The sequence below is a fragment of the Nerophis ophidion genome, unplaced genomic scaffold, assembly GCF_033978795.1.
Source record: "Nerophis ophidion isolate RoL-2023_Sa unplaced genomic scaffold, RoL_Noph_v1.0 HiC_scaffold_42, whole genome shotgun sequence".
Classification (NCBI taxonomy): domain Eukaryota; kingdom Metazoa; phylum Chordata; class Actinopteri; order Syngnathiformes; family Syngnathidae; genus Nerophis; species Nerophis ophidion.
This window is the reverse complement of record NW_026906964.1, coordinates 99872-118369: the sequence shown is the minus strand read 5'-3', so window position 1 is coordinate 118369 and position 18498 is coordinate 99872. Positions and strand designations below refer to the sequence as shown.

The 18498-nt window shown below is 40.1% G+C and overlaps 2 protein-coding genes and 3 non-coding genes across 5 annotated transcripts in view; 3 read left to right on the top strand and 2 right to left on the bottom strand.

Annotated features, from left to right (window-relative positions):
• The window catches only part of LOC133546752 (gastrula zinc finger protein XlCGF57.1-like), a 732377-nt gene that overhangs the window by 654325 nt on the left and 59554 nt on the right, over nt 1-18498 (top strand). The window lies entirely within an intron of this gene.
• Nucleotides 89-175, top strand: trnay-gua (transfer RNA tyrosine (anticodon GUA)). Its single transcript is given in 2 exon segments — nt 89-125; nt 140-175. It is a non-coding gene; the product is annotated as a tRNA-Tyr (tRNA).
• On the top strand, nt 1008-1080 carry trnaf-gaa (transfer RNA phenylalanine (anticodon GAA)). Its single transcript has one exon. It is a non-coding gene; the product is annotated as a tRNA-Phe (tRNA).
• Nucleotides 1676-1748, bottom strand: trnak-uuu (transfer RNA lysine (anticodon UUU)). Its single transcript has one exon. It is a non-coding gene; the product is annotated as a tRNA-Lys (tRNA).
• Nucleotides 5758-17645, bottom strand: LOC133546760 (zinc finger protein 180-like). Its single transcript, XM_061892582.1, has 3 exons — nt 17231-17645; nt 15964-16230; nt 5758-7610 (listed from the first exon to the last, which is right to left on the bottom strand). Exons 1-3 carry the CDS (start codon nt 17331-17333, stop codon nt 6655-6657), a joined length of 1326 nt encoding a protein of 441 aa, XP_061748566.1. The 5' UTR covers nt 17334-17645; the 3' UTR covers nt 5758-6654.

Below are 18498 nucleotides of genomic sequence, written 5' to 3'. Positions count from 1 at the left end.
CACTTGTGATTTAGGGCCATATAAGTCAACTTTGATTGTTTGATAATAAAGTGACTCAAACATCAGAGTTAGTATGAGGTGATGCTAACCTTCGATAGCTCAGTTGGTAGAGCGGAGGACTGTAGTTGCTCATGCTGAAATCCTTAGGTCGCTGGTTCAAATCCGGCTCGAAGGATTACTCTTTTTTTTAAAATGATTAAATCAAGATAAACAACACAAGATACACTTACAATTAGTGCACCAACCCAAAACATCCCTCCCTCATTCTCACTCATTCATACATTACATTTTTGTGTGACGTCGTTCAAATAAGAATCCAAATAATGTCTTACATCCTGAGGATGTAAACTGTGTGTTGTTTTGGCGTAAGATATTTACGAAACACAACCTGTCCTACAGTAAGATGTTTCTTTCTGTAGGGATAGTGATGCAATGGATTATGTGTCTCACTACGGACTAGAAGATTCTAGGTTCAACTCCTAGCCAGTGTGCTGTTGTTTGTTAACTCAACTGAAACAGTATTCGGTAGAATTTTGGGGGGAAGTTATTTTTCTTTTTTTTTTCTTTTTTAAATATATTAACTGAAATATGTGTTTTTTTTCTCTTTATTATTGCGAATGTATAACTGGTAGTTGTATCTGTTCTTATACCATTTAAACTACCTTTCTTCTAAGCAAGGTTCATCTACACTTGAAGAATTAATTACTAGCCTGCTAAGAACTTTTGAACATTTCTGAAAAATCTGCCAAATGTTTGCAATAATCATAACATTCTCGGTAATAAAACATTCTTCAGAAGCATTTTGGTACATTTTTTAGAGACCCTCATATGCTCAGTCATGGAGCGCAAGACATTCTTTTTGAGCTTCCGGGATTCAAGTACCTGTTCTGCTGACCAATACTAGACTTTGAGACCCCTTGGAAAGACCTCCTTCCACCCCTCAAAAGTCACCAATAGGGCAGACCTTGGTTACATTTGAATAAGTAAACCCAAGAAAACGTTTCGTAGCTGAAATAGCTCAGTTGGGAGAGCATCAGACTGAAAATCTGAAGGTCCCTGGTTCGATCCCGGGTTTCAGCACAACTTGCTGAGTTTCTGAATCAAATCTTCTTACTAATAAGCCTTCTGTGGCTCTTACAATACTGAAATGGTCTCCCTGACCTGCCAGCCTTGCTGGTGGAATCCTAGTATCAGTAGTTACACACCTTTCCTCCGTTTTTAATTTGGACAACTGTTATTTTGTTTAACGGTGTATCGTTCCTTAAGCCAATGTTTGGTCTTTAACTGAGTCTTACATCGGGCTGTTTCAAACACAAATTTGTTGCCTTAAGGGTTTGTCTTGGACTGTATAACTTGAAACTGAGAGTAATAAAGCTGAGCTCAGTGTGAGGTGAAGGTGCATCTAACACACCTACAGCAAAATATTAACCACAACTTTTTCATACAGATACACTGTCTTAACTATTTGAGTTTAAGGTATTGCGGTTAAACCTTCAGATGATCACATTAACGCTCTCCCATCCCTCACATCCACTTGTTGAATTACAGTTTTTCAAATTGAATAGAGGAAAAACAATCATTGTTGAAAACTGTTTAAATTAAATATAGATTCGAAGGACTGCTGCAGGGGGGCAAAGGGACATTTTTTGAGAAATGTATGGAGGTCAGCATCAGCCACTTGAACAGGGAATTGAACCCTGGACCCTCAGATTAAAAGTCTGATGCTCTGCCGACTGAGCTACCCAGGAACTTTGATATGCTGATATTTCCAACATCTGAGATAACATCCATATTGGCAATCTCAGGTGAAAGCGAATTAGTCAGCATGTTCAGTGACAAGCTGGGAACTGTCAAAGTTCAAGCTCCCCAAGTGCTTGAACCCAAAGCTCATTTTTGACAGTTTTACATCGGCATCAACAAAGAAGGTTTTGACCAAAAAAGAAGCTCCTCTCCCGAAGTTGCCAACTCTGAGCTGGATGCTCCCCAAAATATTGCCAGAAGCATTTTGTTTTAATTTTTAGTGGAGGTTAGCTGCAACAGGTAGAGCTGGTGAAGGCCCAGGCTGCAACAAATAGAAGGTCACTAGATTTTAAAGTCCAACATAAGCAGTCAGTAAAGCCCTGTTTTGGTAGTAAGCCTCATGTAAACTGTGTGTTCCTTTGGCCTAAGATGTTTACAATATACAACCTGTACGAAATTACAGGGCACGGAGCTAGTGGTGCAATGGATAACATGTCTGACTACGGATCAGAAGATTCTAGGTTCAACTCCTGACTAGCTCGTTATTTTTTGTTAATTGAACTGAAACAAAATTCAGTGCAATTTCTTCGGGAGTGTTTTTTTGCATTTAAAATAAATATCTACTAACTGGAACATGCATTTTTTTTTTTTATTATTATTGTGAATAGATATCTGGACGTTGTATCTGTTGTTATACTCGGGACATTTAATCAAAACAAAGTGGATGAGGAAAAAGGTGACACAAAACAAATCTTACCTGAGCACGCCTTCCTCTTGTTAGAGTCAAAATTGTTGGGGCTTGGTCACTAGCATTCAAACTAGATGTGACTATTCTGTCTATGAACATGAACAGGGAAGCAAACACATTCTCATTCAGGATGGTTTATTACAGCTGTGATGGTATAGTGGTTAGTACTCTGCGTTGTGGCTGCAGCAACCCTGGTGTGACTCCGGGTCATGGCACCATAACCTTCCTGTACTTTTTTGATGATTTTTGAAAAAAGAGCTATCTTGTTCCCTCTGGTAAGTGGTTGAACAAGATGTGAAACCAACCAGGTACCCTGGTGAAATTAAAAATATCTATTTGATGTCATTACAGTATTGTCCTTGATGCATCATTTAATATGACTGATGTGTGCTTTGTGCTGTTACTTTATCACTTGGTAAAATTGCATTATAAACTCAGTCAGTCGATCAATACTTTCTTTCTTTTCTTTCTTTCTTTAGTTTATTTCGAACATGAACATACTTACAACATAATACATCAGACACTTTAATACCATTTCACATTACATCATGTCCGAAAAGGAGTAGGAAGAAGCAAAGCTTATTTAATCCTACACCTTTCCCACTTCAGAGCGTTTACAAATATATACATTCATTTACTGACCTTTTTTGTAGTAAAATAGTGAAATGACATCCGTGAATGAGTAATACAACAGTTTTGTAATATGTAATTCATTAATTCCGTCATTATTAGCATACTGAGATGAAGAATATCTTATTTTCAATAAGGTTGAAGTTTTTCTCATAATTCCTCTTCTTTGTACTTTATAAGCACTATTAATCTGAACAACATCTTAAACTGGATCATATCAGTACAATTTTTAACTTCATTACTTAATCCATCCATCAATCCACCCATCTTCTTCCACTTAACCGAGGTCAGGTCACGGGGGGCAGCAGCCTAAGCAGGGAAGCCCAGACTTCCCTCTCCCCAGTCACTTTTTCCAGCTCTTCCCAGGGGAACCCAAGGCGTTCCCAGGCCAGCCGGGAAACATAGTCTTCCCAACGTGTCCTGGGTCTTCCCCGTGGCCTCCTACCGGTTGGACGTGCCCTAAATCCTGACCAGATGCCCGAACCACCTCATCCGGATCCTCTCCATGTGGAGGAGCAGTGGCTTTACTTTGAGGTCCCCTCGGATGACAAAGCTTCTCACCCTATCTCTAAGGGAGAGACCCACCACCCAGGCGGACGAAACTCATTTGTGCCGCTTGTACCCGTGATCTTGTCCTTTCGGTCACAACCCAAAGCTCATGACCATAGGTGAGGATGGGAACGTAGATCGACCGGTAAATTGAGAGCTTTGCCTTTCGGCTCAGCTCCTTCTTCACCACAACGGATCGATACAGCGTCCACATTACGATCCGCCTGTCGATCTCACCATCCACTCTTCCCTCACTCGTGAACAAGACTCCGAGGTACTTGAACTCCTCCACTTGGGGCAGGGTCTCCTCCCCAACGCGCAGATGGCACTCCACCCTTTTCCGGGCAAGAACCATGGACTCACACTTGGAGGTGCTGATTCTCATCCCAGTCGCTTCACATTCGGCTGCGAAGCGATCCAGTGAGAACTGAAGATCCTGGCCAGATGAAGCCATCAGGACCACATCATCTGCAAAAAGCAGAGACCTAATCCTGCAGTCACCAAACCCGATCCCCTTAACGCCTTGACTGCGCCTCGAAATTCTGTCCATAAAAGTTATGGACTTGAATCCTGGAAGTCAGAATGAAAGTCTGATGTTCTTACGACGGAGCACTTCAGGGTTTCTTCACAACACGTAACAATAAATAAAAATGAAGCAAGATGCTTCTGGCAACATTTTACTTGCATATTTGACCCCGTTCTTGGAAATACTGGTAGATTTGATTGACATGTGTTGCTTTCTTGACACAGAGCCAGTTCAAAGCAATGTTCTCAAATGTTTAGCAGGGTTAAGGTCCAGTCTCTGGAACGGACATTCCAGAAACCTGCCTGAAACCCTTTGAAAACAGTTTTTATGTGTGTTTAATATTGTTGTCTTGTTGGAAAAGCTGCTTGTGTACAAAGATCAGCCTTTTCACTCTTGATTGGAGGTGAGGCAAAGTCTCATCTGACCTGTAAACTTTTCTCCCAAAACTGCTTTGGGTTCAAGCATTTGGTGGGCTTGAGGTTTGACAGTTTCCACTCTGTCACTAAACATCCATCCATCCATTTTCTACTGTTTATCCCTTAAAACCGGACAATTCAAGGCATGAGCTGACTACAGCAGTGATGAACAAACAATATGAAAGTAGGTTTGAGGTTCTAGGTCACATGACTAAAGCTACTGACAATTGAAATGTTCTTAGTGAGCTAATGACAAGTACTTTATTGACGGTCCCTTAAAGTAAAGCACTTGTCAGCAGGGACTGACAGACGTGGCATGAGTTTTCAAACAGTCAGCCTGGCTGGATGTTGAATGTCTGTTGAATATCCAACTTGGAACTCATTTGACCTCTGGTTGGCATTTGGCCATCACTCCAGCAGCACTGAGAGCAGTCTGAGTCAAACTACCTTGAGATAAAGGTTGCAATTGTCAATGCCAACAAAGAAATGGACTCAAAAAACGCTATAGAAGTCATGGTAGCTTGATGCTAATATACATTGGCTTTGCTATTGACATGCTACTGATTAGCATTAGCAATTTCTCATGACGTTAACACCCACCAAATGAGTTAATTAAAACTATAACTAAGATGAATGTTAGAATCAGACAGCTGGTGCATAATAAATCCAATATATTCAGTATTAACACTTTTTTGGGCGCAACAAAAAACCTTATGAATTTACACTACAGCCATCTAGCGTACTGGACTTGCAAATGTAAACAAAGCTACATGTAACTGATGATATGAAAACAAAAAAACAAAAAACAAAGGGTAACGAAAGGACTGCAGTTATCAATAATAATCTTATTTTTAAATTTTGCAATACAAATTTATCACAAACAATCAATATTATTAACACACACAAAAGTACCAAAAAGTCGTACTGTTGAGGACTGGTATTGATTTGGAGGTAGTGGAATGTGTTCCGAATCAGTTGAAATGTGAACAGTACCCATCCCTACCAGCAAGTGTTGTTGTACTGGAAACTAATTTACAAACACAACTTCATCACACACAATACTCCACTATGGAATTGTTCTTATATTAAAATGAGAAACAAATCCATCTTTGAACAGCAATGGTTTGAAAAAGGCATTTGGTCACTGATGCACTTATTGACTGATAACATTTTTATTATTTGATTATTTCATGAAGTACAACCTGGAACAAGAAAAATACTCATAACTTAAAAGTTTCCATTCTTTCTAAGGCAAAAGAGTTAATGAAAGAAAAAAAGTCGGAATTGACCACTTAAAGTAATATTTTGGATGTTGTTTTGCAATTGAAGACAACACTTGTTCGATCTGTGATAGGAAAACACAATAAACAGTTTATTTTAAGAATGTATGCAAAGTAAATCTCTGTGGGATGATGTACAATATTGGCTTTTGTCTGACACTCCAAACTTTGACTGATATTGATGTTGTTGTGGGCATGTTAAAAAAGAAAAAAAAACATTAAAAAAATGTTTCAAACACAATACTGGATTTATTTAATATATCGACAAATGTAAGTTTGTAAAAACAAAACCATCCCTTCACAAAAATAATCTGCCATTTTCTCTCACGTTTAGATTACGTAAAGGTCTGGGGACATACATATAAAATAATCACAACACAATCATCATAATACAGAGTAATAACGATAATTAAAGAGACCCAACAAATGATTCATAAGGTCAGACATTTTAAAATTGTATAAAAGACAACTGTTTAAATGATGTATAAAGTAAATAATAATATGCTTCCTGAAGTGGTCCAGAAGATGTTCCAGATGTGAACCAGTACATATGTATATCATATAAAGGTGATAATCTATGGGGTTATCAACAATTACAAATACAAATATGTAATACTTTCATATTTCAAACTATCTTAATCTATAAATGCAGAAGCATATTAACCAGATTGTTAGACAAACAACAATGTCACACATGTTATATGTGCTGATGTTGTTAGAAAGTCAAAATGAAAGTCTGGACAGTTTATTTCAAATCCTGCAGTTTCATTTGCTGCTGCTGTTCTCACCAGCACACTTGTGTTTCTTACACTGGTACTTAGAAGACAATCTTTCACCACACACACTGCAACTCAACACGTTCTCTCCTTGGTGTCTTCTCATGTGTGCTACAAGGCTTGATTTTTCACAAAAGCTTCTGTTGCAGATTGAACAGGAATGTGATTTTTCTCCAGTGTGTGTTCTAGTGTGTCTTTTCAAATGTTGACTTTGTGTAAAACCTTTACCACAGATTGAACAAGAAAAAGGTTTTTCACTAGCGTGTCTTCTCATGTGTACTTTCAAATGTTGACTTTGTGTAAAACCTTTACCACAGAGTGAACAAGAAAAAGGTTTTTCTCCAGTGTGTATTCTCATGTGTCTTTTCAGACTACAATGGTATTTAAAAGTTTTGTGACAGTGAGAAGATGTGAAGTGAGTGTTGTCAGTGTGACATGTCTTATCATCTTTAGAGTCTTCATCATCAGTGTCAGGAGAGTGTGACGTTGTGTCCTCACTATCTGATAGTGGAGCTAAGAGCTTGTCTGCTTGTGATCCTCCACAGTGGTCTCCATCAGCTTCTGTTGTCATGTGTTGTGTTGAGCTGCTGCTTGGAGGCTCCCCCCCTCCCCTCTCCTCACTTTCACCTTTCACCTCATCACCTTCACTCTTCACAGGGACACCAGTCACTGGCATCTTGGTGACATCAACCTCCTCCAGTCCTTCAAGATGCTCTCCCTGCTGATTGATGCTGTGTTCTTCCTCTTCCTCTTTAATGTGAGGGCTCAGTGGATCCACCACTTCCTTTTTAAAATGGGGTGTCTGTGGGTCCTCCTCTTCCTCTTTAAAAATGGGGGTCAGTAGGTATTCCTCTTCCTTCTTAATGTGGAAGGGCTGTGGCTCCTCCGTTCGCATCCTGAAGCTCCACTTCTGTTGCTCAGGGTGAAGATGTTCTTCACAGACGTCTGCAAGACAAACACAGCATCTCTGCTCAGTCACACAACGCATTCAGTACTTTTACATGCACTTAGGAAAAACAAGTTATTGTAAGAACTGTCTTGAAATCTCAGTGACGCACAAACACGCTGCTCTTAACAACATTATTCACAGGAAAAGAAAAACAAACCAGGACAACAGGACTTTTTACTGTGGATAGACGATATGGTTTAAATTAGATTTTGCGATTAAATTATTTCATATAGAATTACTAATAGAACGATCTTAAAACAGGTTACACAGGCTCCTAATTTAGTTGCTGAAATATGCAGTGAAATAATACATAATTTCCAGTATTTTTTTTCCTCGAATAAAGTAACCAGATATGTCTCCCGGCTGGCCTGGGAACGCCTCGGGATCCCCCGGGAAGAGCTAGACGAAGTGGCTGGAGATAGGGAAGTCTGGGCTTCCCTGCTTAGGCTGCTGCCCCCGCGACCCGACCTCGGATAAGCGGAAGATGATGGATAGATGGATGGATGGATGGATGGGTTCGATAAAATAATACAATTAGAAATTACACAATATGTTACTGCATATGTCAGCTGCCAAATTAGGAGCATTTTTTAACCCGCTTTGAAATTATTCTATTATCGATCATATAAAAAAATTATATATTGTGACATATATTGTAATTAGGATATAGATTTGAGGTCATATCGCCCATACCAAACATTGGCTCCCCGAGTCATTTTGTTTGGCCCACCAAATATATGTATTTTTTATATTCTTCAGATGTGTGTGTATGTTTAAAATGTTGTACTCCTGTTCTACATCACGTGGAAGTGTCATGTCATGGGGATGGTGTGCTTTTAACTAAGGGTGTGACGATGAACATGATTCTTACACATATGTGTACTTCATTTGTATATGAATGTACTTTCCCTTGTGTGCTTAGTTTGACTGTAACTTCATAGTGGATAATATCTATAAACAACCTCAATTGTTTTACATCTTTAATTTGAAGGACTGTTTACTTATCTGACAAATTCAAAGGAAACTGCACTTTTTTAAAATGTCGCCTGTCATTCATAATCCTTATGTGAGACATATTTTTTAAATATTTATGAATTCTAATTAGTAAATAAACATGAGCAGAAATCAGCTAATATTGGAGTCAATGGGAGCTCCTCTATTAGACCCACAAAGTCCTCCAAAAAACATCCAAAAACTGCCAACTATACTCATTTTACATTTTGTGACCTGAATATTAACCAAGTATTAGTGATATTGTTATTATAAGCGGTAACGTTAAAGGCCTACTGAAAGCCACTACTAGCGACCACACAGTCTGATAGTTTATATATCAATGATGAAATATTAACATTGCAACACATGCCAATACGGCCGCTTTAGTTTACTAAATTGCAATTTTAAATTTCCCGCGGAGTTTCCTGTTGAAAACGTCGCGGAATGATGACGCGTGCGCGTGACGTCACGGACTGTCAGGAAATATTAGCTTAGCATAACACACAGCTAAAAGTCGTCTCTTTTCATCGCATACTTACACAGTAATTTGGACATCTGTTCTGCTGAATCTTTTGCAATTTGTTCAATTAATAATGGAGACTATAAAGAACAGTGCTGTTGGTGGAAAACAGTGTATTGCACCTTTGTTTTTAACACAGAGCGGTCAAGCGAACATGTTTCTCTACGTCAACCAGCATGTTTTTGGATGGGAAAATTGTGATATATATCTTACCGGAGACATCATTATTCGTCCTCCTGCAGTAGCTGTTTAAAAGGCAGCTGTGAGCTTGGCTCCTCGGCTTTTCTTTAAGACACTGGGTGTTCACCGCAGCCATCCGACCTCAAGGTATGTCTTTACAATCTCACTAAAACACTATTAAAAAATAAGCAGATAAGGGATCTTCCAGAATTATCCTAGTAAATGTGTGTAATTACATCTGAAACGCTCACAATGCCGGAGCCGTCGCTTTTTATTTTATTTTATTTTAAAAAAAAAATTATAGTCTTTCGCTATCAATATCATCATCCACAAATCTTTCATCCTCGCTCAAATTAATGGGGAAATTGTCGTTTTCTAGGTCCGAATAGCTCTTGCCGCTGGAGGTTCCCATTATAAACAATGTGAGGACGTGAGGAGCCCTCACCCTTGTGACTTCATCGTCTGCGACTTCCGGTAAAGACAAGGCTTTTTTATCAGCACCAAAAGTTGCGAACTTTATCGTGGATGTTCTCTACTAAATCCTTTCAGCGAAAATATGGCAATATCGCGAAATGATCAAGTATGACACATAGAATGGACCTACTATCCCCGTTTAAATAACAAAATCTAATTTCAGTAGGCCTTTGAGGACCTACTTTTAGCGGCGCATAGATCACAGAAGTAACTAGCTTATGCTGCTATATTGACATATTGAGCTGCTTTCTCGCCTCTAAGAGGGTGAAAGCTAATTCTAGATTATAAAGCATGCTTCTCACTTATGAAGTAGAAGGTTGTGGACATAAACCGAGAACTTGGTCAACTCTGACATCCAACTTAGACCTGGAGATGGCAAGAAAGATTCAAAAATACGCTATTTTGCACCCACCCTTTTTTAACCATTTGTGAGGATTAATTCTTCATCTAAACGGGAAGATATGAACATACCATCAGTCGGCATCCCACTGAGAGCAGACATTGTATGCTTAAAATGAGAAAGATATGTAAATATGACATGTTATTAAGAATGTGACTACATTACATATATACCTACAGTGTGTATTTAAAGGGGAACATTATCACAATTTCAGAAGGGTTAAAACCAATAAAAATCAGTTCCCAGTGGCTTATTTTATTTTTGGAAGTTTTTTCAAAATTTTACCTATCACGCAATATCCCAAAAAACGGCTTTAAAGTGCCTGATTTTAACCGTCGTTATATCCGCCTGTCCATTTTCCTGTGACGTCACTGCGTGAAGCCAATACAAACAAACATGGCGGATAGAACAGAAAGCGACATTAGCTCGGATTCAGACTCAGATTTCAGCGGTTTAAGCGATTCAACAGATTACGCATGTATTGAAACGGATGGTTGGAGTGTGGAGGCAGATAGCGAAAACGAAATAGAAGAAGAAACTGAAGCTATTGGGCCATATCACGACAGACATCGGCAACGAGGACGAATTCGGCGATTGCCTTCTAACCAACGATTGCATCTTTTGAACACTGAGAAACTTGAATCCGTCAATTGGTATGTATTTGTTTGGCATTAAATGTGGGTGGAGCGAAAGGCTAGATACAAATATAGCTACAAATGAGGCATAATGATGCAATATGTACATACAGCTAGCCTAAATAGCATGTTAGCATCGATTAACTTCCAGTCATACTGTGAGCAAATATTTCTGATTAGCACATAAGTCAATAACATCAACAAAACTCAGCTTTGTGATTTCGTTGACTTTATCATTGTAAATGCATCTGCTTTGAGTGTCACAGTATATCCACACATCTCTGTGCCATCTCTGTCGTAGCATCGCTATCGTCGGTAAGGTGTGCAGAACAAACGAGGGACTTTCGCATCTTTTGACCACTGGTACAACTTGAATCCGTCCATTGGTATGTGTTTGTTTGGCATTAAATGTGGGTGGAGGGAAAGGCTGGATGCAAATAAAGCTACAAATAAGGCATAATGATGCAATATGTACATACAGCTAGCCTAAAGAGCATGTTAGCATCGATTAGCTTCCAGTAATAGGTCTGATTAGCACACTCCACGTAAGTCAGCTGGTGTTGTTACACCCTCCGACAACACACCGACGAGGCATAATGTCTCCAAGGTACGGAAAACAGTCGCAAAAACGGAAAATAACAGAACTGATTTGACTTGGTGTGTGTAATGTGTTTGAGAAAATGGCTGATTGCTTCCCATTGTGACGTCACAGGTGAAAGGTCATTGCTCCGACAGCGTTTAAATCGCCAAATCCACCCTTTTAGAGTTCGGAAATCGGTTAAAAAAACATATGGTCTTTTTTCTGAAACATCAAGGTATATATTGACGCTTACATAGGTCTGCTGATAATGTTCCCCTTTAAAATGTTAAAAGTGGATTTAAAGGCCTACTGAAAGCCACTACTAGCGACCACACAGTCTGATAGTTTATATATCAATGATGAAATATTAACATTGCAACACATGACAATACGGCCGCTTTAGTTTACTAAATTACAATTTTAAATTTTCCGCGGAGTTTCTTGTTGAAAACGTCGTGGAATGATGACGCGTGCGCGTGACGCCCCGGGTTGGAGGGGACATATTAGCGCAGCACCATTTGCGGGCTGAAAGTTGTCTCTTTTCATCACGCAATTAAACAGTATTGTGGACATCTGTGTTGCTGAATCTTTTGCAATTTGTTCAATTAATAATGGAGAAGTCACAGTAGAAAGATGGAGGTGGGAAGCTTTAGCCTTTAGCCACACAAACACACGGCTTTACTATGGATCAGAACGGTCAAGCGAACATGGTTCCCGACCACTTGTCAACCGGCAGGTTTCGCTGAGAAAATTGTGGTAAAAACTCTCCTCTTACTGTAGATCAGCCGAGCTTGCGCCGTCCATGCAGCTGCCGTCAACTTCCCTCAGAGACTGACGTCAAGACACCCGTGGACACACCCCTCCGACTATCAGGTACTATTAAACTCACTAAAACACTAGCAACATAATAGAAAGATAAGGGATTTCCCAGAATTATCCTAGTAAATGTGTCTAAAAACATCTGAATCGATCCCAATGCAATCGCCTTTTATTTTAAATTATTATTATTTTTTTTTTTCTAGTCCTTCGCTATCAATATCATCATTCACGAATCTTTCATCCTCGCTCAAATTAACAGGGAAATAGTCGTTTTCTCGGTCCGAACTGCTCTTGCTGCTGGAGGCTCCCATTAAAAACAATGTAAGGACGCGAGGAGCCCTCACACTTGTGACATCATCGTCTGCGACTTCCGGTAAAGGCAAGGCTTTTTTGTCAGCACCAAAAGTTGCAAACTTTATCGTGGATGTTCTCTACTAAATCCTTTCAGCAAAAATATGGCAATATCGCGAAATGATCAAGTATGAAACATAGAATGGACCTGCTATCCCCGTTTAAATAAGAACATTTCATTTCAGTAGGCCTTTAAGATGTTATTTAGAGCACTTTGAAAGCAGAATAGAGCGGCTACCAATGACTCAATTGCTCAAGGTTTATTTTCTATTCAGGATGCATTAACCATCGACCTGCTCAGTGGCCTTTTGGTTAGAGTGTCTGCCCTGAGACTGGAAAGTCATGAGTTGAAACCCTGGCCGAGTCATACCAAAGACTATAAAAATGGGACTCATTGCCTCCTTGCTTGGCACTCAGCATCAAGGGTTGGGGGTTAAATCACCAAATGTTTCCTGAGCGCGGCCAACGAGGAGCTTTTAACTACCTCGGCGACCTCGGCCCAAGAAATAGGAGAGCCCACCACAGATTTTCCAGGAACTGCTTCCTCATACGAAGATGTGTTGGTGGGATTGAAGAGGTCTTCTAAGTATTCCCTCCACTGATTAACAACAGCCGCAGTAGAGGTCAGCAGCAAACCATCCTCACCATACAGTGACAGTGTACTGCTTCCCACCCTGAAGCGGCGGATGGTGGACCAGAATTGCTTCGAAGCCGCCCGGAACTCGTTTTCCATGGCTTCCCCAAACTCCTCCCATGTCCGAGTTTTTGCCTCCGCGACCGCTGAAGCCGCACTTCGCTTGGCCAGTCGGTACCTGTCCACTGCTTCTGGAGTCCCATGAACCAAAAGGACCCGATAGGACTCTTTATTCAGCTTGATGGAATCCCTCACTGCTGGTGTACACCAGCGGGTCCTAGGATTACCGCCACGACAGGAACCAACCACCTTGCGGCCACAGCTCCAATCAGCCGCCTCGACAATAGAGGCACGGAATATGGTCCACTCGGACTCAATATCCACTGCCTCCCTCGTGACATGTTCAAAGTTCTTCCAGAGGTGGGAATTGAAACTCTCTCTGACAGGAAACTCTTCTAGGCGTTCCCAGCAGACCCTCACAAGCTCACCACAAGGTGGTGATTGGTAGAAAGCTCTGCCCCTTTCTTCACCAGAGTGTCCAAAACATGAGGCCGCAAATCCGATGACACAACTACAAAGTCAATCATGGAACTGCGGCCTATGGTGTCCTGGTGCCAAGTGCACATATGGACACCCTTATGTTTGAAAATGGTGTTTGTCATGGACAATCCGTGACAATCCGATAACAAAGCACCACTTGGGTTCAGAGCCGGGCGGCCATTTTTCCCAAGCACGCCTCTCCAGGTTTCACTGTCGTTGCCAACATGAGCATTGAAGTTCCCCAGCAGAACAAGGGAATCAGCGAGGGAGCACTCTCCAGTATTCCCTCAAGGGAATCCAAAAAGAGTGGGTACTCTGAGCTGCTGTTTGGTGGCTAAGCACAAACAACAGTCAGGACCCGTCCCCCCACCCGAAGCCATGATGTTGTGTGCCAGGCTTCACTAATATAAGAGTAGCTATCAGCTGGCAACAACCCTTGACTAGATAAGGTGAGTGCATTATCATCACAAAACTGTATTAGGTGTCTTGCATTATCAGAGCTGCCATCAGAAATATCAGCATTCCAGTCACCGACCACATAAATACACGTACAGTGATTATCCTGTATAAAAGAATTAATAAAAGCAAGTTTAAACATGGATTCATCCTCATTGTCTTTACATTCATACGGAGTGTACACATTGAGAACAATAAACTCCCTATTGTCGGACTTATACTGAACAGCAATACACTTCGAGCCTAATAACACTAATAACTGGATCGTGCTTTTTGTGCCAGAGCACAGCAACACCTCCCGCTATCCTCCCTCATACAATTCCCATCATTAAAATAATTCAACAGCCCCAGGTCTAGCTTTGGGAGGAATGTCTCTTGTAAGCCTAACATGTCAAAGTGGAGCAGCAGGTTGTCAACAACTACACGCCGAGCCCGGTCCCCGGCGCTGGATATTAGATTTTTGTTTTCTCTTTGGCCTCAGTCTGGATCCCCTCTCCAGGGTCCCAGGCTTAGACTGATTTTTTTTTCTCACCTCTCCTCCTTTTTACCAGTTTCTCACCTTTTTTTTAAGGGGCGGCGGAAGTTGGCAGACCTGTTCTGTCTCCCTGTAATGTTTGTCTGCTCTTGAATGGGATTGTGCTGAAAATCTTAAATTCTCCTCTGAAATTATTAAAGTGTTTCTGATTCTGATTGTGTTTCTATCAGCCATTTTCAAATATAATTAACTTGCCGGTACAATTTCTTAAATTTTGATTCGCCGAAAGTTTTATCAGTCACAAATACTGCCTCAGTTTGCAATCGGACAACTTTACCGCTAGGAGGCTATTGGAAGAAAGACTTTAGAAAGACAAGACAACTTTGCTAATTAGTACTAATAAACTAGATTGATTGAGACATTGCTGGACAGCAGAGAAGTAACTAAATCCAAACAAACGTTGAAATTATTTTTTTAAGATATCTGGCTTGTATTTTAAGTAGGGATATAAATCGTTAGAAATGTATCGATATGATACCCTAATCGATACCAGTATTTGTCGGTACTTTTTTTGGTACTAAATGTCATTTGTGGAAATAAAAAAGTGGAAAAAGGCATTTTAAATAGCATTCCTACTAGCACAAGAGGTTGAACACCTCCAACATGATGTTCTGTAACATCTCAGAGCAGGGAAGTCTTTTATCAGCAGCTGTTTATTTGAAGTCTTAAAGAAGTCAACTATGTGTGCAGTGCAAGGTGAAATGCAGTTATGTCATCTTCTTCTCAATAACACACACATCAAACTTTGGTTGCTTCCTTATTTGTCATCATTCAAAGCTGATTGTAATGTGTAGCAGCGGCAGCTGAACTCAATGTGACTCAGTCAGCTGGAATTAAAAATACAAATAGTTGTGTCTTTAATCCAAAATTTTCACGGTCCTCATGGACGACATAATTAGGAACCAGTATTAATTAAAAAAATGGTACTTGGTGTACATCCATAATCTTTACCACTAAACCTTTGAAATATGCTGACATATGTGCTGTTAAAGGTAAATAAACAGTAGCCATATTGAATGTTTGCCTTCATTTGACCACGTGAGGTAAGGAGGACGGCCTCTAGGTCACATGGTTACACCCCAGCAATTACACTGTTGATGATTGATGAGCATTCATATTTAAATGGTGGTGTTAAAAAGCAAACATATCTTCATCTTTAGTGATAAATGTGTCCCCCGGATGAACATGTGTCACAAACATTGTATTAGATGATATGTGGATGTTGTGCTTACTTGGACTGTGATGAAGCTGTGAGGACTCAGGTGGTTTGTCTTCATGCTCTTCAGTCTTCACAGAGACAACAGTCAGTGGAAACTTGCTGACATCAGCCTCCTCCTGCCCTACAGGACACTCTCCCTCCTCTTCTTCTTTAAAATAAGAGGGCTGTGGCTCATCTTTGTCCCCTTTAAAATGTGAGGGCTGTGGATACTCTAAAGTGAAACTGTCCCCCTGCAGATGAGGGAGACATTCTTCTTGGTGTCCAATCAGCTGATGGATGTCTACAGGACACAAACAAAACACATTTTAACTCCTACATGCTAAATATTAAATTGTACATGAAATATAGGGCTGTGGCTATTGAAAATGTTATTAATCAAGTGTTCTACTGGAAATGTTTCCGATTAGTTGAGTAACTGAATAAAACAGTGTTGCTTGGTTAAAGACAAATTTAAGCGACTATAAAACATTTCACTTAATAATGAACGGCCAATTGGTTTGAGATGGTATGAGATCAAGATGTCATCTTTAGATCAGGCTTTGTTTTTTTTACAATCACAGCCACGTTAAAAAGTTAAAGTACCAATGATTGTCATACACACACTAGGTGTGGGGAGATTATTTCCTGCATTTGGCCCATCACCCTTGATCACACCCTGGGAGGTGAGGGGAGCAGTGAGCAGCAGCGGTGGCCATGCCTGGGAATAACTTTTATGGTGGTTAAACCCCGATTACAACCCTTGATGCTGAGTGCAAGGCAGAGAAGTAATGGGTCCCATTTGTATAGTATTTGGTATGACTGGGTTGGGGTTTGAACTCACAACCTACCGATCTCAGGGAGGGTGCACCGACATGAAGGAAATAATAGGTCAGTATGCTTTGACGCACATATATAACTTGTCAAACCTGCCAGCTAGCAGGCTAGGTTTACAGCATCAGTAACCATGGTAACTGACTCTGACTTTGTCTTACCTCTCTTATTTTTGGAGGTAAAACTCTCGAGCTTTACATACTCAGGACTTTGCACTTAACCTGCTCTCTGGAATATTCCCCCGGTGACTGTGTGAGTTTTGTGTAAACATGTTGATACACATTGTTACAAACATCAACCTCTCATAAATATTGTGTGTCTGGCACTGTCTCGTTTTTATGAACAATGTAAAACAATCAGTGCATCATCCTCACATGACAATTCATCTTCCTATAGACAATCTATTTAAGAATAGTGTTAATAATGAAATATAAAGTTAGTAAAGATGTGAGAGTAAGAAGTAAACAAACCTGTTCTGTGTAACACAACTTGATGTTTTTCATGTTGTCGCTCCTTCTCCTCTTTTGTTGGACAAAGTTCCTCCTCGTACTCTGCTGTGGTTCTTTGGCACATTTTCACACAATCACAACACTTTACACTCACACTTGATCTTTACTTAGTGATGTGTTTTGATCACTTCCGCCTCTCTTTGTTAGCAGCTAACAAGCTAAACTAACTAGCAGGCTAAGCTAGCTCGAGAAGCATCAAAGTGCGCTCACACTAATATAACCGGATGCAAACAGTTATTAACGATGTTTACTCTATTTACTAGAGTGTAATAAAGGACATATATGTGTACATGGAGGAACAGATTAAGAACATTGAACTGTGACGACTGCAATAACGTCTTCACCGTCAGACGCCATCTTGCTTTATCCTCGCCGTGTTTGGTTCGCGCGCAGTGTTGTCAGATCTCGCGAGAGAAACAAGTAACCAGCTCTTTTCCAAATCTCGCGAGAGAAATAAGTACAACCAGTTTCCCACAACGGTAAAACTATTTTATTATATACTATTTACTTATTGTGAAAATAAAAGTAAACCTGTCAATTTCAAAATTTCTAAACAAAGACATACAACTTATTTTCGTAAAAATATTCAAATATTTAACAATGTATTGGAATCTAATTTTCCTAGTAGACATAACAGTTTGACAGCATTCTCGAATGGAACATTCTGGAGAACCATCCTGGATTTATTTGGATAGAAATGAATTACAAAGGTAAACTTTTGAATGATTTAACTTCATTTGTGATGATTTATCTCTTATGCTCAGTCCATTTTTTCCCAAATTTAATTTGAGGGAAGTTGTCACCACCTGCTGCCACCTAGTGGTTTGTATTGTCAGTTTTCCTCTTTTAGTGCAGTTGATCTTGTTCTTACATTTCTCCTTCCTCCTAGAGTTCCTGTGTTGCCTTTGTGGGCGGAGTTGTGGGACGTGCACAGCTGCTTCCAATTGACCCTGGTGCTACTTAAGCAGCACCTTGACAGCTGGATGGCACTCAGCGATTCCACATCATGCCAGTTGATTCTATGCTTTGAGTATTTTGCTACCTTGGCCATTCCCAGTGCCATCCATCTTGGTGTTGTTTTGTAGTGTGCACGTCTTGTAACTTCAAACCAAGTTGACTTTATTTGTGTATAGAAGTAGCTTTTGTTATTTTTTCCACAATACACATTTTGTCTTCTCTCTTTCGCACCGTCGCTTTTTGTTTCCTACTGTTTGGATTGTTTTTGTGAG

Coding starts and splice junctions, on each gene's coding strand:
- LOC133546760 (XM_061892582.1), bottom strand. CDS start 17,333: ATGTGCCAAAGAACCACAGCAGAGTACGAGGAGGAACTTTGTCCAACA. Junction 16,231..17,230: donor AGTTGTGTTACACAGAACAG/GTTTGTTTACTT, acceptor TGTGTCCTGTAG/ACATCCATCAGCTGATTGGA. Junction 7,611..15,963: donor ACAGCTTCATCACAGTCCAA/GTAAGCACAACA, acceptor TTTGTCTTGCAG/ACGTCTGTGAAGAACATCTT.